Below are 17,764 nucleotides of genomic sequence, written 5' to 3' on the forward strand. Positions count from 1 at the left end.
TCGAGACCTTGTCCTTGACCTTTCTTTCAGCTCTGATACAGCTATTCTTCAAGTTAAGTTACGTATCGCTCACCGACGTCGATCTGTCAGCCACAGGCCCGTGACTGTTCCCAAAGTGGCATGTTTTCTCATCTCTCATCTCTCAGTTCGATCTTGGTACTGCACTCTAAGGTAGTCTTTTACAGTAGGGGACCATGACTTCCAATGATCTTGTGGCATCTCCTCACGAGAGACAAATAATCCATACGGGCCCTTTTCCGGCGGCGGCTTCATGCATCGAGTCACCGTTCCCCGTCTGCAGCCGCAAATGCAACTGCAAGCAGAGAGGCCAAAGAAACAAGCAAACTCGATCGTCAAGACGGGTGTGACGGCAGCCGATAGTTTACCCTCGTCTTTGATGTGAGACAAGAGCATTGATAATACCGACAGCAACTGTAGCAGCCGCTCATCACCTTTTGTCGAGTCCAGTCATTCATGAACTGATGAATTACCCCGGCTTATGTGATTGTCGTCCTCGTGAACCGTCTTGTGCTGCCAACTTGTCTAATGCCCAAGTGTTACTGTACTGTAGGTACAAATACAGGTGGCTGGCTTCTGATAGTCGTAGACCATCTACAAAGGGTGTATGTAGTTGACCCCTCGCGAAATGCCCCTGAAATAGACACGGCTTGGCTTGACTTGGCTTTGTTCGATGGTGGTAGATCGTGGGGGGAGAATTGACTGGTGTGTAGTATAAATGGATGTGTTTTCTTTGTTCTTGACGGTACTACCCTGGACAGATTGCATTGGGCAACCGTATTAAATCCAGGAAAACATCCAATCACTTATATGTAAATTTGATAATATTTTACAATTTCTAATTGGGGTTTCGAATTAGTTTTCGTCTTACAACTGGTTGGAACTGACTTAGCTCTTATGGTCAAGTCATCTCAGTTAAGTGAGGCAAGGTTTTAGAGCAACCACAACATACACGACTTAATTCTAATTGACTCATCGTGACGAAACCCTTATATGGATTATGAGTCGAATTTAGGTAAATTGTCAAATAACAAATGGAAGGCATTGGACTACCTGAAACGACTTCTTCTCAATAGGCAATGACGCGCTGTGAGTCACTCTCCAATTCGGGTTAACAGCTTCTATTTTCTGCTCACGTAAGGAACGATTCCAGCCTGTGGAGAAGCTCGCCACTCCAACATGAACATCACGATAAATACCAGGCATCAACTTCTCGCTACTTCTACCAGAAAAATCATCAATTCGTGACAAAGAGCCAGTATTTTGAGGCCACATAATTTCACCCGTCCATCTGCATTTGCGCGGCGTTTGGGATTCATTTTCACGTCATTCGCTCTACTCCAACCACCAAAATACCACTATCAAGCACCCAGCAACAGCCCACTAAAAACGTCATGATCTCTACAAATTCAAAACCAGATTCACCCCAGTCCAGGAAACAGGCCGTGGCTGAAGCCTCGTCGTCTCGAGTTGTCCCAAAGCCTGTGCCAGAGTCGCAGGCCCAGGATCCCAGGACATATCAGATTGACCAGCTGCGGCGACGTTATTCGCCCAAGGAGACCACCGCACCAGATGGTACAACTTCACTGCTGTTCAAAATCAAGCCCTCGGATCCAGACTTTCCATTCGAGTTGGCCGCTCTCGAGTGCGATATCCGTGTTCCGCAAGCGTACCCGGATGAGAAGCCGGTGTTGCATGTAAAGAACAAGGACATCCCGAGGGGTTTCGGTATCAACATCGAGAGAGGATGGGATGGACTCGTCGAGCAGAGGCCCGACGCTACGTTGCTCGCTCACACGCGAGAGTTGGACAAGAACCTGGAAAGGTTTCTGTCTGAGCAAAAGGCCGAGACAGTCAAGCTCGTGACTTTTAAGGACACGAGGCATGTGGAGGCACAAAAGGCTCAGAGTCAGACTGAGACTCAGACACAGGAGCTAGCGCAGCCCAAGCAAGTGTCTGAGCCAGCTCCGTCAAAACCTGCTCCGGCGCCTTTCAAGTACGTTCCAGAACCGTCGTACACGAAAGACGAAATCGCCGCTGCGAAAGAGAGGAGAGCTCTTGAGATTCGCCAGCTCGAGGCGCGCATGAAGAGAACACCTGAGTATCGACGCTCACCCGATGGTGTAGTGTATACTCTACCGCTAGAACCCCAGAAACGCGCTCAGCTTCCACCAGGACTGCAATCTGTCAGGAGTCTTCATCTCATCATTCCTTTGCTTTATCCTCTGCAGAATCTCCGTGTCCAGCTCAACAATGTTGAGCCTGAAGATGCGGAACCAGTGGAGGAACTCTTCTACGAGAAATCTGCGGAACAGCAGCATATGTCTCTCATGAGCCACATAAACTACCTCGCACAGAACATCCACAAGCTCGCCAAGCAAGCACAGGCCCAGGCACCCAAGGTCGAGTCACCTGCCCCAGTGCCTGAAGATCAGTCTCAAGACGACACAAAGGCACCTGAGCCGAAGTCCGAGAATAGCCATATTCAGGTGATTCCACGACCTCCTGAGTGGGGTTATGCTGCTGGAGACGATGAGGAGAGCTCTAGTTCTGACGAAACTGATGAAGGTGGTGCTGTGTTGGAAAGCGAAGAGAAGGAACCGCAGGTTTACATGCCAGGTGAAACCCCTGAGCGTGGCACCATGTTGTCATTCCCTTCGATTGAGTTGCACGGTATTGAGCTCCTACAGCTTTCTCTCTTGAGCATCAGCGTCAAGTGCGAGCGATGCAAGACAGTAAACGAAGTCATGAGCTTGAAGCCCGATGTCGAGAAGACGACGAGCTGCAAGAAGTGTGCTACAGGGTTCTCCGTCAAGTTTCGACAGACACTTATTCACGAGAATTCTACACGGGCTGGCTTCCTTGATCTGGCAGGATGCAAAGTGGCAGACATGCTTCCTAGCACGTTTGTTCCAACTTGCGAGAGATGTTCTACCCCGGCTCAGGGCCTTGTCTCAGTACGAGGCTCTTCCGTGACAAATGTCTGCCGAGACTGTCATGGCCACTTTACCTTTAAAATCCCCGAAGTCAAGTTCTTGTTTATCACCCCTGGCTCTCGTCCTCCGCCCACTGCAGGCCCTCGTCGGAAAGAAGAGAAGCTTGGCCTCCATGCGGGAGACCAACTGCCCGACAAGGGTGCATGCGCGCACTACAAAAAGTCGTACCGTTGGTTCCGCTTCTCATGCTGTAGCCGCGTACATCCCTGCGACAAGTGCCATGACAGCCAGGAAGACCATATCAATGAATGGGCCAACCGCATCATCTGCGGCTGGTGTAGCCGCGAGCAGAACTACTCGTCGGCTGTCGAGGCGTGTAGATTCTGCGGTCGGTATCTGATAGGTAAAAAGGGAAGAGGATTCTGGGAGGGTGGAAAGGGTACCAGAGACAGGAGGATGATGAGTCGAAAAGACCCGAGAAAGTACAAGAGGATTGGTGGTTCTGCAGCCAAGGAGAAGTAAACTTGGCGGAGTCTTTGTCACAGCTGAGAAGCGCCAGGCTGAAGGCTCATAGTACAGTGATTACAGTACAATATAGTTACGAAAGAATCGCTTGCTGTCAGCTTGAATGTAACCCCAGATCAGCTGAACCAACATTGTCCGTCGCCACTGGCTCTTGTGTCCTCCCAGCGGTTACGAGCCGCCAGACGTGCTATACTACTCTGTACTCACCATTAAATACCTGCAACCACTACAGATAACAGAAGGATGGTTTCTCAAGAAGCACACAATCTTGGGACATGTGAAACGTGGATCAGTGGGGGTCATTCTCGCCCACTCTGTACGATCTCCTGATTCTATTCCCGTCAGTATCTCGCTGTAGACGCGATATGATTTGAAGACGGAGGTTCGTAACGGAGTGCCACATTGAGTTACAAGGCGTTTTGTGAGTGTGTGTGGGAGTATCTGGCGGCGATTGATGTGATGGGGTTCAGATAAGTATTCACGAATGAACAATTAGGATACTAATTATTTAAAAGAGAGAATTATATGATTGAATGGGACTTTGTTACATTTAACGGTAATGGTGGTATCATGATTATTGTAAGCGTGGATGGTTGGTGTTGATGAATACCTAGTTACGAATTCGTGATCGAGATGGACGTAATCAAGGACTTTTACACTTGAGTCGTAAACGAATAAAGTGAGATAATGCGATGCGATGGTTCCCTAAGTGCATGTCTATCCCTGCAGCCCTGATGATGGATTTTTATAGACATTCTGGTATGAATGTTGACTGGATGACAACGCTATATCAGCATCATCTTGCATGCAATATATGACAACGCACTGTTGAGCCAAGATAAAGAAATGTTGGGAAGCTCTGGAGACGTGTAATTTCTATCATAATTCTTCATCGCACATGGTTACTATGGGGTTTGGGAAGCTTGTAGAACAACCTTTGGCGATGAGCTGACCCCTACGACAACATACGGATCGTGGCTGTCATGTCATGTGAAGCCTCAAAATAGAAGCGAACCGACAGAAATACCGCAAAGATTCAGCGACATCGGATGGGATTTGTCGTGAGAGCAAAAAGCAGGTGATCAAATGAATGCGATGTCGGGCACGGGATGATCGGGAACAAGGTTGAAGACGTGGGATGTGATCAGATCCTTCGATAAGCAAGATAACAGGCCATAATATTCGGAGATGTATTATTCTAATTGTCTACAAGAGTGAGGTGATCATTGGGGGTGTATAAGACCTAGAGTATGCAGGTACGGCACCTAGGATAGTCAAAGCCCCAATCACCAGCAATATATTGTGCACATGAAATGTGACGTGCCTTTGCCTTCCGTGCCGTTCGACCTGAAGCCATCGTCAAACAAGCGATTCAATAGGACCTTTGACCTGTCATGGCGTATTAACTTACCCCACACTCTCTTTAACTTTAGACCAGGGGGGATGCGGATGGACCCTTGTTGTAGCATCACAAGATTCATAGAGTTTCGCCCCCTTTATCAACTAGAAACGTGACATTTGTTGGTTCCTGATTGATTCCTTTGTCTGAAACTTGAATACTGAGTAATGAGAATGGGAACCTGAATTAGGAGGCGTTTGGATCGACGGACAGACGCGCCACGGACCGTCAGCCGTCCATCACGGGACCTAATTGTGGCTGGACAGGGGATAGTTCCGAGCTATGTTTGCTAGTTTACTAGAACCAACTGGTAGTTGTATTTGTATTGTTTGAAGCTTGAAAGAGTCATGTCAGTGCTTGGTTGAGTTTGGGGCTGAAAGAAAGGTGCAGAGTAGACACAGTGAATGATGGACGCCCAACCTACACCACAACTCAACTCTGTGCTCTGTCGCTAAACATTCCATACTCGTCCACCGAGGAGTTGACACCTTAGAAGACAATCAAGGCATGAAACGACTAAAGATAGAGACATCTCGGTCAATCTAGTTAGTCAATTAATTAATAGACGTTAGCTTATCACAACCCTCAAACAACGGCGCCCCCGAAAGACCAGACACCTTTGACAGCGACACGTGCGCCTTGACCCTCTTCCCAGACAATTCCGCGATTCATCTCATGCCATCTGATCTGAAAAGCCCATGTCACGAACAAACAAAACCCGACTCATGGAAGTCAAACCCCCCCGCGGGATGTCTTCCGGTGTCCGGGATAACCCCTGAAATGTGACCTACAAGGGGGTTTCAGTTGCCCTTCTAGAAGGTCAAAGCCTGGATGAGACTGAACCTTTGTTTTATCAATTGATGCCCGGTCATTTTATTTTAATTTAATAGGAACAGGAATGAATAATAATTGGTTCAATATTTGTTTGTCGATCGAAACGGTGGTTGACGATGGTTATTCCCTAAACAGTCACCGTTTATTGTGTCTATTGACTGTACTTGAAGTAAAGTCGAGACATCAACTACATGCGATAACACATGAGACTATTCAACTGACTTGCCTTCCTGACGGTGGTTAAAACACATTGACTGCATGGTGCCTTCCATATTAGCAAACGGTAGAATGTGATAAGGAAGGTGGAACCTTGGTCGACATCTACCATTTCTACCGTTTCGACAGTATTCAAACAAACACCAAATATTTAGATAAAAAATGAATTTATTGATTAAATAAAATAAAAATAAAAATCGCACCCCCGAAGGATCAGGCTAAATCCTTCACCCCAGCCAAAGTTGATATCTTCTCGCCTCCCTCATCTGATGATATTGCCGAGCTGCATACAAAAAGAACCCGGGACTCTTGACCCATGATCCCCGCTCAGCTAAACCATCACCTTTAGGTATCATCGGGAGACAAAACCCGCAAACCCGTTCAGATCGACCCCCTCGGCCAGCAAAGGCAATGCAATGCGAAAGCAATGCGAAAGCTTGATAGGCAATAGGCGAGTGCCTAAATGCTTCACCTGATACCCGACAATGGATCTTTCCAATCTCGTTTACTCGGCAAAAGAGATACGACAAAGGAACAGGACAGGGTAGAGAGGACAAGACAGGGCAGGGCAGGGCTGCAACAGAGGCGTGGGCGATCGACGGGACTCATCTCGAACCCTTGGCTCGGTTCTGGGTTTGGCAACGGTTCCCGCAGTCCTGGGACGAAATCCCTTCAATTGCTCGCTTGCTTAAGCTTGAGGCAAGGGACTTCAATCGGGCATCGTTGGACCGAAACACCACCGGCCTACTTCTTCGGGGTAATTAAATCAAAAGCAAGTACGTCCGAACATAGCTCTAGGGGCTATCGGACTGCTCAAGGCTCGCCTTTCGTCTCAGACATGGCCTCAACCATAGCCAGACCTGGCCTGCCACTGACTGCTTGAGCTTGCATTCCGGGCCAGGTTCCACCTTCTCTTGCTCTAGGTCCAGTTCTTTGCCCTTGCCCTTCTCGTCGGGAACCGTGTCTCTGGGCAGTCTAGGGGACCTTGCGAAAATAGCGAGGATCAAACCTAGACTGGCCATGATGCTGCCTGCCGTCCAGACCTTCTTGAGAGATGCCGCTACAGCCATGCTCATGAATCTGCTATGGGCGGCCTGGTTCTCCATAGAGGCTCTCATAAGCTGTATAGCATCGTTGACTGGAACCTTGATAAGTCCAACACTATTCAGCTCCTTGGCTAGCTGAGTCGAGAAGATGGACATGCCAACAGCGATACCCAGACATTGACCCAAGGTACGCAGGACAACGATCATGGCCATGCCATGGCCGGCATCTTGTTTTTCGCAAGTGGCCGAAACACCAATGGAGTTGGTTGGGAGAAGGAGACCCATAGCAGTACCAAGGAACATGACAAGAACCAAGATAGTTCCAGTTGACGAGTCTCTATCTAGGATTGTCAGGACCCCAAAGATGGCCACCAGAAGAGTCCAGCCGCCAACCAGGAACCCTTGATATCTTCCTGTCTTTGATGTTACCAGTCCTACCAATGCCGCCATAGGAGCAACAGTAAGTGTTGCTGGCAAGGCCCAGACTCCTGTCATCAGAGGGGTTTTGTACTTGACGCCCATGTAATACACAGCCAGATAGTATAGCACCATCCACAGGAGGAGACCGTGTAGCACCGCCATGGCAAGATGACAGATGGTTGATGGACTCCGGAAAAGACTTTTTCGGAACATTGGCCTCTCGATCTTCTTCTCATATAGTATAAGAGAAATGAAAGACAAGATGCAAATAGCGAAAGGGACGATAGTTGCCGCTGATATCCAGGGGTAAACAGAGCCACCCCAACTCAATGGCAGCACCAAGCAGACAGAAGAAGCGATGTAGAGAAAGGCGCCGCCCCAATCAAAGTTCTTGATGTCCCTAAAGTTGCGATGATGCTTATCGTATCCCATGAGGGCCCAACTTCCCGCAAAACTCAACACAAGGAAAGGAAGAGTGCCCCAGTAGATGTATCGCTATTGTCCTCAATCAGCATGCTTGTATCCAAATACAATATCAGGGGTTGCCTACCCAAGCAGAGTCCTTGGTCTGAACGATAGCACCTCCGACAAGAGGACCAGAAACAGTTCCCAGAGCCCAGAACATGTTCTGGTACGCAAAAGATCCAAAACGCTTGCGCGCAGTGTACAAGTCCGCCGTCACCAGATTCGATAATGCCACAGGCCCCCCAGATCCAAAACCCTGGGTAGTGCGACCGGCAAGAAGCATCCCAGCATTCTTGGCAAAACACGAGAGGAGGGATCCGGTTATGAACAAGGCCAAGGCAAAGAGGTAGGCTGGTCTCCGGCCAAAAACGTGGGCCGCTTCCGCGAAGAGAGGTTGTGAAATCGCAGAGGCAAGCAAGACGGCGGCTCCCATACTCAAGCTCATGGAGAAGGAGGCATCGAGTTCTCGGGCGATGGACTGATGCTATGTCAGTGGTGGTTACAGTCTCTTTCATGGGGCACTTACGGGGAGGATGACACAGATACATGTTGCATCGAACGCCGCGATAGCCGTTACCGTGTTGATGACAGCAAGAATGCCTACCCTCCGCCAGCGACTCATCTCATGTACGAAATCGGACTCGACAACCTCGAGGGTAGCCGGGTCAGAGTCCGGGTCGGGGTCAGGGCCGCGGACGAGGATGGGCACCATGCCATCCTCGGTCTCATAGACTTCGCGCTTGATTGAGAAGACTCCGTCTGCCATTGTTGGTTTAGTTAGATGTCGGTTGGAAGGGGGATAGGAGTAGGTGGAAGAGAAAGGGGGAGACACATATTATTTATTGTGGCAATATTTCCAAGTAAATGGAAGAGGGGACGACTGTAATCTCGAATCATATTTCTAGGGCTTCAAACACATTCAATTCTATGGCTTTTTGCGAAGTTTATCGGTTGCCACGTCACTTACAAGAAAATGCTGGAGGTCAACACAAAATAAAACTGTATTTGTCCCCATCTGCGAACTTTTTCCACCCTCTTGTCACTCCTACGTCTGTACCCGAAATGTCATTTACCAGTTGCCCAATGCTTCTATCAAGCTTTCTTATGTCCAGCGTGATATACTGGAACGCTTATTTTATCGTTGCCTACATTTTGAGGCAGCGTGTTCTAGATATTTATCGTCGTCTGAACGAAGATGAGCTTCGCAAACTTTGCCCTCTGATCCTTTTTATTCTTCGGGTTGGGTTTGGGTTTGCAATATCTTTTCCATCATGTGGAATAGCTGCTGCTACGACTCCTTGGGGGGTTAATCAGCCCCTGAATCCCTTCGGTCAGGTCTGTGTCGTGTCGCAAGTTGCGATATGGGCAAACGAACTCTCCCTGATTCGATTCTACTCTCTCGAACTCTTCGTTCACCACATACTCTGCCTCGTCGCAACATCGAACATTATTCTATCACCGTCTATACACCAGATCAAGCCCCTATACATCTACTTCGCTTCGCTGGTTGGAGATGTTGGGCCAGTATCCGTGAGCATTCTTCGACTGCTCGGTTACCGTCTGAGTACACACAAACCGATGTATTGGACATCCCTCGCGTCGACACTACTTCTGATCTTTGTTCGCATTGGGTGCGCATTGTATACTCTCACTCAAGTCATGACGGACCCTTACAACCTTACCGACTGGGTCTGGGTCATGGCCGTCTTGGTCTTCGGTTCCTACTCGATCTACACTGCGATTGTCAACTTGAAGCGTCTTGGAATCATCAAAGTCGATACGATACGATATAAAGTCACGTACTTCAACCTGTTCGAAGTCCCGATCGCAAACATGTACATGGCACTCGCTTGTAGTGTTTCGTTGCTCTCGACCTTGTTCCTGTATGGAATCTATTTGGATCGGCCTTTGAGGACAGGAGAAACACATCTCATCTCGCTTCATGCACTTGTCGCAGTAGTCATCGGGTTGACTATAGCTATTGCTGTCAGATGGGGCCTCCCTTACACCGCATGCTCAACCAATCCATGGGGGGACTTGTACGTTCCATTCGGGGTACTGGCTGCTGTCCACTACACCAAGTACATCAGTCGACAAACCTATGTCGACCACGATACAGTCTTGGGATCTATGGGGATCAGTGTCCCTCTTTTCTTCGTCTTTTCTGGAATGGCCCAATACTACACAGCCAAAGACGCCGCGGCAACACGCGAAGAGAAGAAGCCTGCAGATGTCAACTACGCCAAGATACATCTCCAGTCGGCTACCAAACACGCGGCGATATTCGTTATTACGCTAGGTGTTTCCTCTCTCAAGGATATGGATGTCTCGGATACGGCACGACTAGCTAGTTGTGCTTCTGTGTTGGGACAGCTTAGAACCCCCTGGCCCTTTGATGAGAGTCCCCTAACTCTGGACATATGGAGACCATTGGATAGTTTGGCATCCTTTATCAAATCTGATTTATCTCTTGCCAACGCTACTGCATTGTATATCGGATTCAAGAGCAGCAGCTTTGCCGAGGCTATCCAGGCTCGTTTGATCTTGGCGACGACTTTTACGGCGGCTACCTTCATATCAAGAAAAATGGTTTCGTCAAAGTCAGACAAGGCAGCGTCAACGCCCAGCAAGTCCAGGGGGTCCCATCTGATCACTCTACTCTATGTAATTTTCGGTACTTTACAGGCTATGTTGGTTTGGAAGTATATTACGTACGAAGACAGCACTTCGGAGGTCAGTGTTGGGTTCAAGAACTTCAGGTGCATCCTATCGGATCCTCGTACTTGGGTAGGACTTGTACACATGGCTGCATTGCCTATTGCTATCCTTCAGGGGGCCACATAGGAATTGGGTTGGAAAAGAATGATGGAGAGCACGATTATGCCACTTTTCTTTTGTAAATTAGATAAAAGTTTTGCCATTCTTGACGTTAAATCAAACTTCTGGTACTAAGTATAGTCCTCTATCCTGGTAGCGGTCGCTTCTTATCCAAGATTTGCGTCGTGTGAGGAACAAAGTTCGTTGTTTATACCATTCTTAGATTGACGTGACCTTTTAGATGATATACCACAGGCTTCTTGCTCCTTCACGGGCAACATCAAGTTTAATACTGGTGTTGAGCCCTTGACGTAGCCGTAACGCCAAACATGTTGTTGAGATAATTCACTTGAGAAGTCAGGTCAGTGATGGCGCGCGTGTTGATGGTCGCTTTGTTGCTGTTATCTCTTGCCAGGGTTGTCAGAGCCGAGTAAGTGTCTGTGACTTTGGAGATCTTTTCCGTTTGCTCGTCGACAAGGCTCTTGACCTAGGAAGGCAAACATTAGTTTCACGCGATGCAGTAGGTACGAGGCCGATTGATCTTACACTGGGAACTACTGCATCGATTCCCTCCTTGATGACAGTTGCGCGGTTGTTGTTCTTGGTCGTAGTGATCTCAAGTTCTTCGAGGCGGCGCAGAAGACTACTATTGATGTCCTTCATCTTGTTGAACTCATCTTGTCGCTGCGCTTCGGAAGCCCGGAGTTGTGCTGAGAGTGTTTGGATCTCGGTCTCGGCAGCTTTGAGTCTTTCTCCAGTTTTGATCAGGGTTTCTGCAATCGCTTTCTCAGAAGGAGTTGGCTCATTCCGTTGGCGAGGATGGTCGACGACCACAAATTCGTTTTCCGCCATGATTGCAAACTTTGATGAAGTTGTTGGTGAAATTTGGTGGTGAAGAAGAAGAAATAAAACAAAGGAAGATATGTTTCAAGCAAAAAGTTTGATCAAAGGAAAGGGAAGGGAAAGTAACACTGGAAGGATATAGGGGGGTCGGCTGCAAACACTGGCAAACATTGACCGGCCGCTCCTGCCAAACTTCAAACTTCACACAACTTTGTTAATTCTCATTTGACTAAGCAGGCAGGTTACAGAAGAATTATCACCCAAGGTTTAGGCTACAATAATAAAGTAACCTAAGTGCTGGTCTAAATCAGCATAAAGTAACCAACTTATTTCGTCTTTTAGGTTTTTGGGGTCAATTCTTCTGATACCTTGAGGCCAGGCAGCAACATATTCGACCTCTTCCTTAGGTTCCGTCCACGGCTTTCTCTTTGCCCTCCAACTCTAAATCAATCTGTTCCTTCCCAGTTACGACTCCAAGCCTCCCGTCGCATTGAGCGCCAGTTAGCTGCAGAGTTACAAACTATCAAAACAGACTCTGCACCCTACAATAGAAGCCAGAAGGATATTGAGTACTGGATGGCCTTTTGAGTCGCTTAGCGTGACCTGAACCTGGTGAGGCTTGTTCTTCCTGTTGTCTTTTCTCTCCAAAAGCAGCAGCCTAAGTAGCAGAGAATAAAGGGGGCAAGGGCGGTAGAATTCCCCCAGTCTTGGGCATAACGAGATCGGAACGCGAGAGACCGAAGCCTAATAGTTGTAGCTCTTAAAACATACTGGGTGCATCAAATGAGATAGGCCTTGTTTGAGATTCAAATGAGAATCTTAGGGGTGGCTCAGTCTCGGTGAGTCTGCCCTTCTCCCTATCTTGAGCTTTATCCCATGAGGCTTTAGCGGAGACGACACGCATTAAACTTTGTAAGAGGAGATTTCGAAAGATAATGGTGTTTTATATCTCCTTGGGATGTCTCCAAAGCCTCTCACAAGATTATCTCGACGATGGAATCGCATGGAATGAGTTGCGGAAGACGTACAAACAGGCAGAGGACGATGGACCGTAAATACACGAAAGCAGCTATATAACATGTCGTCGAGTCTATCTACAGACTCGACATTTGTAGGCTACCTTTGAAGGACTGCGCGGCAGGCAGTTAGAGTAATGAATTCATGAGTGATGAGTGGTATAAGTCTTAGGCTACTTTAATAAAGTAGTCTAAGTGCTGGTCTTAGCTGACATAAAGTGACCAAATTATTTCGTCTCTTATGCTCTTGGGGCCAATTACTCTAATACCCTGAGGCCTTCATACTTACTTTGAAAGCCGTTGTTCCTCGTTCTTGGCTCGCAATACAACTCACTGGTCGCCACGACTATCAAGAATGTCATCTAGTTTGACAGCCATGTCAACTCGCTGATCTTGCGAGTCAGAGCAAAGCTGCCAAAAAATGATCAACAGCTCAAGCTACTTGAGGATCAACCGAACTGATATCACCAGGACTGACTTGACATCATTGTTGATCAGTCCCTCGTTGCGGATCCTGCCATGATGTAATGGACGCTTTTGGCGATCCAGTCCAGCACAGAGTTTAGGAACAGAAAGCCACCAACTCTGGAATTGGACGCCAAGTTAGACGTTTGACCCAACGTCAGTTGATGGATGATGTATCCTCCATTAGCCAGGAACCAGAGACAATAGACTATGTTGTTATGCACACGCCTGAAGCTGATCTTCTGGTGTTATTGCATGGCACAACGTTGCCCAGGAAAGGGTTGTGGAGTGGACATATTAGAGTATAGTTCCAAAGGCTTTGAGGCTGATTCAATTCTCGATCGATTCGATATGGTCTCAGAGCCGCAGTGACATATGTATGGGATATGCTGCGAAGTGTTCCCATTCGGAGAGTTGGACGTCGTCTGATACAACAGCTAATCTGAGTCAATAACGTGATACACAAACGCCATCTCGATATAAGGCCAATTTCGTCATTGTAGATTTACAAGAGACCAAGTTTGTTACGGTACATGAGAATCTTTCCCACGTTGAGCACCGTTAAGTGACCTTTCCTTGGCTTAGATACAGGTTGTGGTCATGTGAAGGTAAATGGGGGTCATCGCGGGGGTCTTGCCTGTTTCACGCTGGATAACCGTTGCATAACCAGTTTCAGCTGAGTAAATGAGACAGACTAAACCAATAATCAGTGAATACAGCCTCTTTCTCTCTCTGACATCATTTTGGAATCCTTCATTGACCGAGGTTGTTGATTTGAGGTTGATTCAATGTCAAATGTCCATTTTCGGCATCACGTGGGTTGGAATATCTAGGCTGCAATCTGCATGCAATGCACAGATGCTCCCTCACAACATCAGATCAGAGTTATTAGTCCACATGTAGGATCTGATATTATATCACATTTTATTGTATCCAGTGACTGCCAACGCATCGACTCGGCCCGTCTGCCATCCATCCACCTTTGATTACCATGTCCTACGGGCCGCGGATCGACACCTCTTCTGGTTGAATGTGAATAGCACACCGCACACAATACAGTAATAAGACCAGGCACAGCAGCTCGAAAGGGTCTCATCCTTCATATCCCAGCCCCGGGCCCGCGGATCAGACCCTCGATGCATCCGCATGAATGAGATGTCAAGCATCCCAGGTTCTCCGCATCACCAGGTCCATCCTCCCTCCTTCGGGGCGGCCCAGAACCCATCACATGTCGCCTGTCAAACCAAAACAAGAAGCTGTCAATCTCAAAAGAGTCCAGACTGAACAATGATACGGCCCTTGGATCCGACCAAGAGAAACACCCTCCGTTTTCCTCAACGGCATAGTTTCTCCGTCGGCTGCTACCCTTTTTCTTCCCCGGACATGGGTTTATTTCTGCCAATTTCCAGTTCCCTGGGAAGTTGGGGAAATCCGGACGAATTTGGGGGTTGACCGTTGAAACCTGTCCGTCTGCCGCAACGAGAAGGAGGGGGTGGCAAGTTTACATGCAAGTCGACAGCCAGGACAGCGAAGCAGAACCAGAGGCAGATATGGATGACATTCAGAGGCCAATAGCCTGGAGCCTCCCCCGTGGCATGATACCGTGTCAGCTGGCACAAGGACCCTGCAGGCATTATGATATACCCGATAACCTGGGGTAAGAACAGATGTTTGATATCCAGTCCAATCCAATCTACCAACACATGCGCGACCTGCCTCTCTGAGCCGCGGGGGCGCAGTCGATGCTCAACTGCTGATTAGCAGAAGAACGATTATCAGGCAAAGGTGCCATGAGAAATCGCGCGCATCATCTTACAAGTCAAGCATCAGACGTTGTCTCGAGCATCAGAAGACACTCTCGGCTACACCACCATGTAAAGTTTACGGTACCTTCATTAAACACTTATCAGCAATCTGCTGTATGTTCCGATGAACATGCTTATTTCTCGATTTACAAGACAGTCTCGCTTGGACCAGACTGGCGGTAATTAATCCTTCAACCTAATAAGCTAAGCTTTTGGCGATAACCATCCCCGGTATGTTTCAATATCAAAGCTTGGCTCTGCCTGACCGGATACAAGATTTGACAACCGGTTGTCTAGTTCAACACATGACATTTATTAATTTAAAGTTGACAATACGACGTCCCCCAGCTCGAAATAGTTGACGCCAAGGCAGACATTTGATTGTTCCATCAACCCCCAACAGCCATGATCAATTACCGGCCGCGGCACAGCAAGAGATAGCAGCATTTAACTCTCGGCAGAAGAGACAAAATGGGCAATTGTTGAATGCGGAGAACCTGTCTTTCACCACGTGGTACTATTCTCTACGGGCGTTGAAGAATTGGAGGTACACTCCGGCACTGTATATCAAGTATCTCTCTCCGAAGTCGCTCAGAAAGAACAACGGCGGTTTATCCCCAAGATCCCGATAAGCGCTAGAAGAGGCATTAGTTGAAGGTTGCAAAGCTGGCGCTGATATTTCGGTAGCCTTAACAGGCTGGTGGTGTTCTCAAAGGGGCATCTTTTGTCGACGACCAATCCAAAACGTCCTGAAGGTTTCCCTAGAAGGCGGCTGAACAACCTTCTCTGCAGTAACATTGCTTCAGCCACTCTCTATCCTTCAAGGTCTCACTTGAATCAATCGATAGTCTCCAGTATCCATCTCCAACAAACGTGCACCAGCAGTACAGTAGCTCAGATCCCCCTCATCGGCAACTCCGTTGAATCCATGTTGGAGACTATAGTAGGATGCATATCTGCCCACATGGCGAAGGCGATTTATCGATAATTCTCATGGTAGAGTCCCCATCTTTGTTAACTTCGCCTCCTCGTGGCTACCTTAGGTACATGACACAGAAGCACAGCCACGAGAATTTCACGTGTCAAAGAGCTGGGCTTAAACCAAAGGCAACCTAGTCGAAACGAGAGGCTACAGTATCCATATTTGGTCTCCAATGACAGAGCAGTAATTATCAGTTTACTGCCGGACCGACACAGGGCGGTCAAATATAATTCAACGTCACTGGTCGAACAACAAGAAAAAGGGCCGTGAACTGTGCTGCAGGCGAAACGGTGATGGAGAACAGAGGCATGGCGATTCTACGGCCAATTGCGGCCCCTCAATAATGCCGGATGGAAAAAACCAGTTGGTTTTTGCTTATCAGTGTCAGGTGGGGAATAAATAAACCCGAGAAGAAAAAAGGAAAGAAGAAAAAGGGTGGATCGTGACTTCCGTTTTCTGGATCCATTCCGGTATTTCAGAAGGTGCATTCCGATACTCTGTCTGGCTCCTGCTGGGGCCGGCGGAGAAAGGATGATGCAACAGCGAGTTTTTTGCGGTGATGCGGCCCAACTCGACCGTTTGCATTAGAGTTTACAGGGCTGATTACAGGGGAGATGAGAAGCAGTTTGAAGTCAGTTTGAGATAGGCTTGACTGGCTTTACTCCACTAATCTACCCTTTCTCCAAAGAAAGGAAATGAGATGAACGTACGTAAAGGGGTGGAGATTGGGTGCGCGATAAATGAATAAAAAAACAGAAATTCAATTTTCTGATTCATCCAATATTTCTCGCCAAGGAAGATCATTCTCCATTACCCAGTTGCAAAGTTACATTCTCACGGGGAGATGGAGAAGATACTTGCGTCATTTCTTGTTGAACTCCAAAGACCGTCAACTGTTGCCTGTTCAAGACTTCAGCTTCACTACTACTAAGTAATTACTGTACCGCATGATCAAACAAGATTGACTATCTAAAGCATGGATGGAGGGATGGATGAGAAGATGGTGTGTTGATACCCAAGAGAATCTTCTACTCCACGTGCGGGAGAAGACTTCTAGAAGGTCTCAGCTGAGAGCTCAGTGATTGGTCGGGGCACTTCGGATCTCAGTTCTGCACACCACCAGCTGGAAGAGGTTTGGATGCAAGGCTAGACGATCGCCAAACCACTTTCGGACGAGTAGAGGCCTGAGGCGTCGATGTAATATCCTCTCGAGCGCTTGTGTCACTAGGAGCTACCCCTCATAGCAACTCCGACAGTGGCCATCTCGACGAGCGCGGCTAGATAGATTCAGTACGTACTTCAGGCACCAGTGAAGCAATTGCCGTCTAGCGAGGAGGTGTCGGGGAACAGCCGGGGCAGTTTACCGCGTTTTCTTCCCGGAAAATGGAATACAGTAAACAGAGTGAAAGCAGCTGGCTTGGGCAATGTCTCACATCCGGTTCAATATTCGGTCATAGTCGAGATGACTTCTCGATGACATCCCGTTTGCAACACTTTCAATGTCTGACAATGACAACGCATCAACAGTTTCACCATCAACAAAGCAAAGAACAGAGCCGCGTGATTACATATCAAAAGAAAACAAAATCAAATTCACGCCATTGGACAATACAAGTTCTGAACCTGACTCTAAATCTAAATCCGGGGTGTCGCGAGACGAACCATTACACCCCAGAGTATGACGTAGTCTGGGGGAGGAGGGATCTCGATTGGATGGGGGAAGAGATCTTGGAGAAGCAAATCTTGAGAAAATGTCGATATCAGCTTGAGTTTTCGATGTTGGCCATCTCTTCATTTGCAGCCTTGCATGTCCCGCTGTGACGTTGACTGATCACCAGCCTTGGACCTGACCTTGAATATACTTGGTTGCAGCCATTGGATGCGATGCAACCAATTTTCGTGTCAGTTGAAGCACAATCTCATCGCGATATGGAAACATGTGCCTGATTTCCTTTCTCCCTTTTTTTTTTTTTTTTT

The 17,764-nt window shown here is 47.9% G+C and overlaps 4 protein-coding genes across 4 annotated transcripts; 2 read left to right on the plus strand and 2 right to left on the minus strand.

Annotated features, from left to right (window-relative positions):
- Positions 1–1,412: 1,412 nt before the first annotated feature.
- FIESC28_03200 (uncharacterized protein) lies at positions 1,413–3,476 on the plus strand (the record flags this gene model as incomplete). The annotated part of the gene is made up of 1 exon (XM_031157349.1): positions 1,413–3,476. One exon carries the CDS (start codon positions 1,413–1,415, stop codon positions 3,474–3,476), a length of 2,064 nt encoding a protein of 687 aa, XP_031018678.1.
- A 3,246-nt stretch (positions 3,477–6,722) lies between these two features.
- On the minus strand, positions 6,723–8,625 carry FIESC28_03201 (uncharacterized protein; the record flags this gene model as incomplete). The annotated part of the gene is made up of 3 exons (XM_031157350.1): positions 6,723–7,889; positions 7,945–8,337; positions 8,386–8,625. The coding sequence occupies 3 exons, from the start codon at positions 8,623–8,625 to the stop codon at positions 6,723–6,725; spliced, it is 1,800 nt and encodes a 599-aa protein (XP_031018679.1).
- Positions 8,626–8,921: 296 nt separating this feature from the next.
- FIESC28_03202 (uncharacterized protein) lies at positions 8,922–10,703 on the plus strand (the record flags this gene model as incomplete). The annotated part of the gene is made up of 1 exon (XM_031157351.1): positions 8,922–10,703. The coding sequence occupies one exon, from the start codon at positions 8,922–8,924 to the stop codon at positions 10,701–10,703; it is 1,782 nt and encodes a 593-aa protein (XP_031018680.1).
- Positions 10,704–10,962: 259 nt separating this feature from the next.
- On the minus strand, positions 10,963–11,528 carry FIESC28_03203 (uncharacterized protein; the record flags this gene model as incomplete). Its single annotated transcript, XM_031157352.1, has 2 exons — positions 10,963–11,163; positions 11,223–11,528. 2 exons carry the CDS (start codon positions 11,526–11,528, stop codon positions 10,963–10,965), a joined length of 507 nt encoding a protein of 168 aa, XP_031018681.1.
- Positions 11,529–17,764: the final 6,236 nt, after the last annotated feature.

The sequence above is a fragment of the Fusarium coffeatum genome (genome assembly GCF_003316985.1).
Source record: "Fusarium coffeatum strain FIESC_28 chromosome Unknown BRIP53273_contig_67, whole genome shotgun sequence".
Taxonomy (NCBI): Eukaryota; Fungi; Ascomycota; class Sordariomycetes; order Hypocreales; family Nectriaceae; genus Fusarium; species Fusarium coffeatum.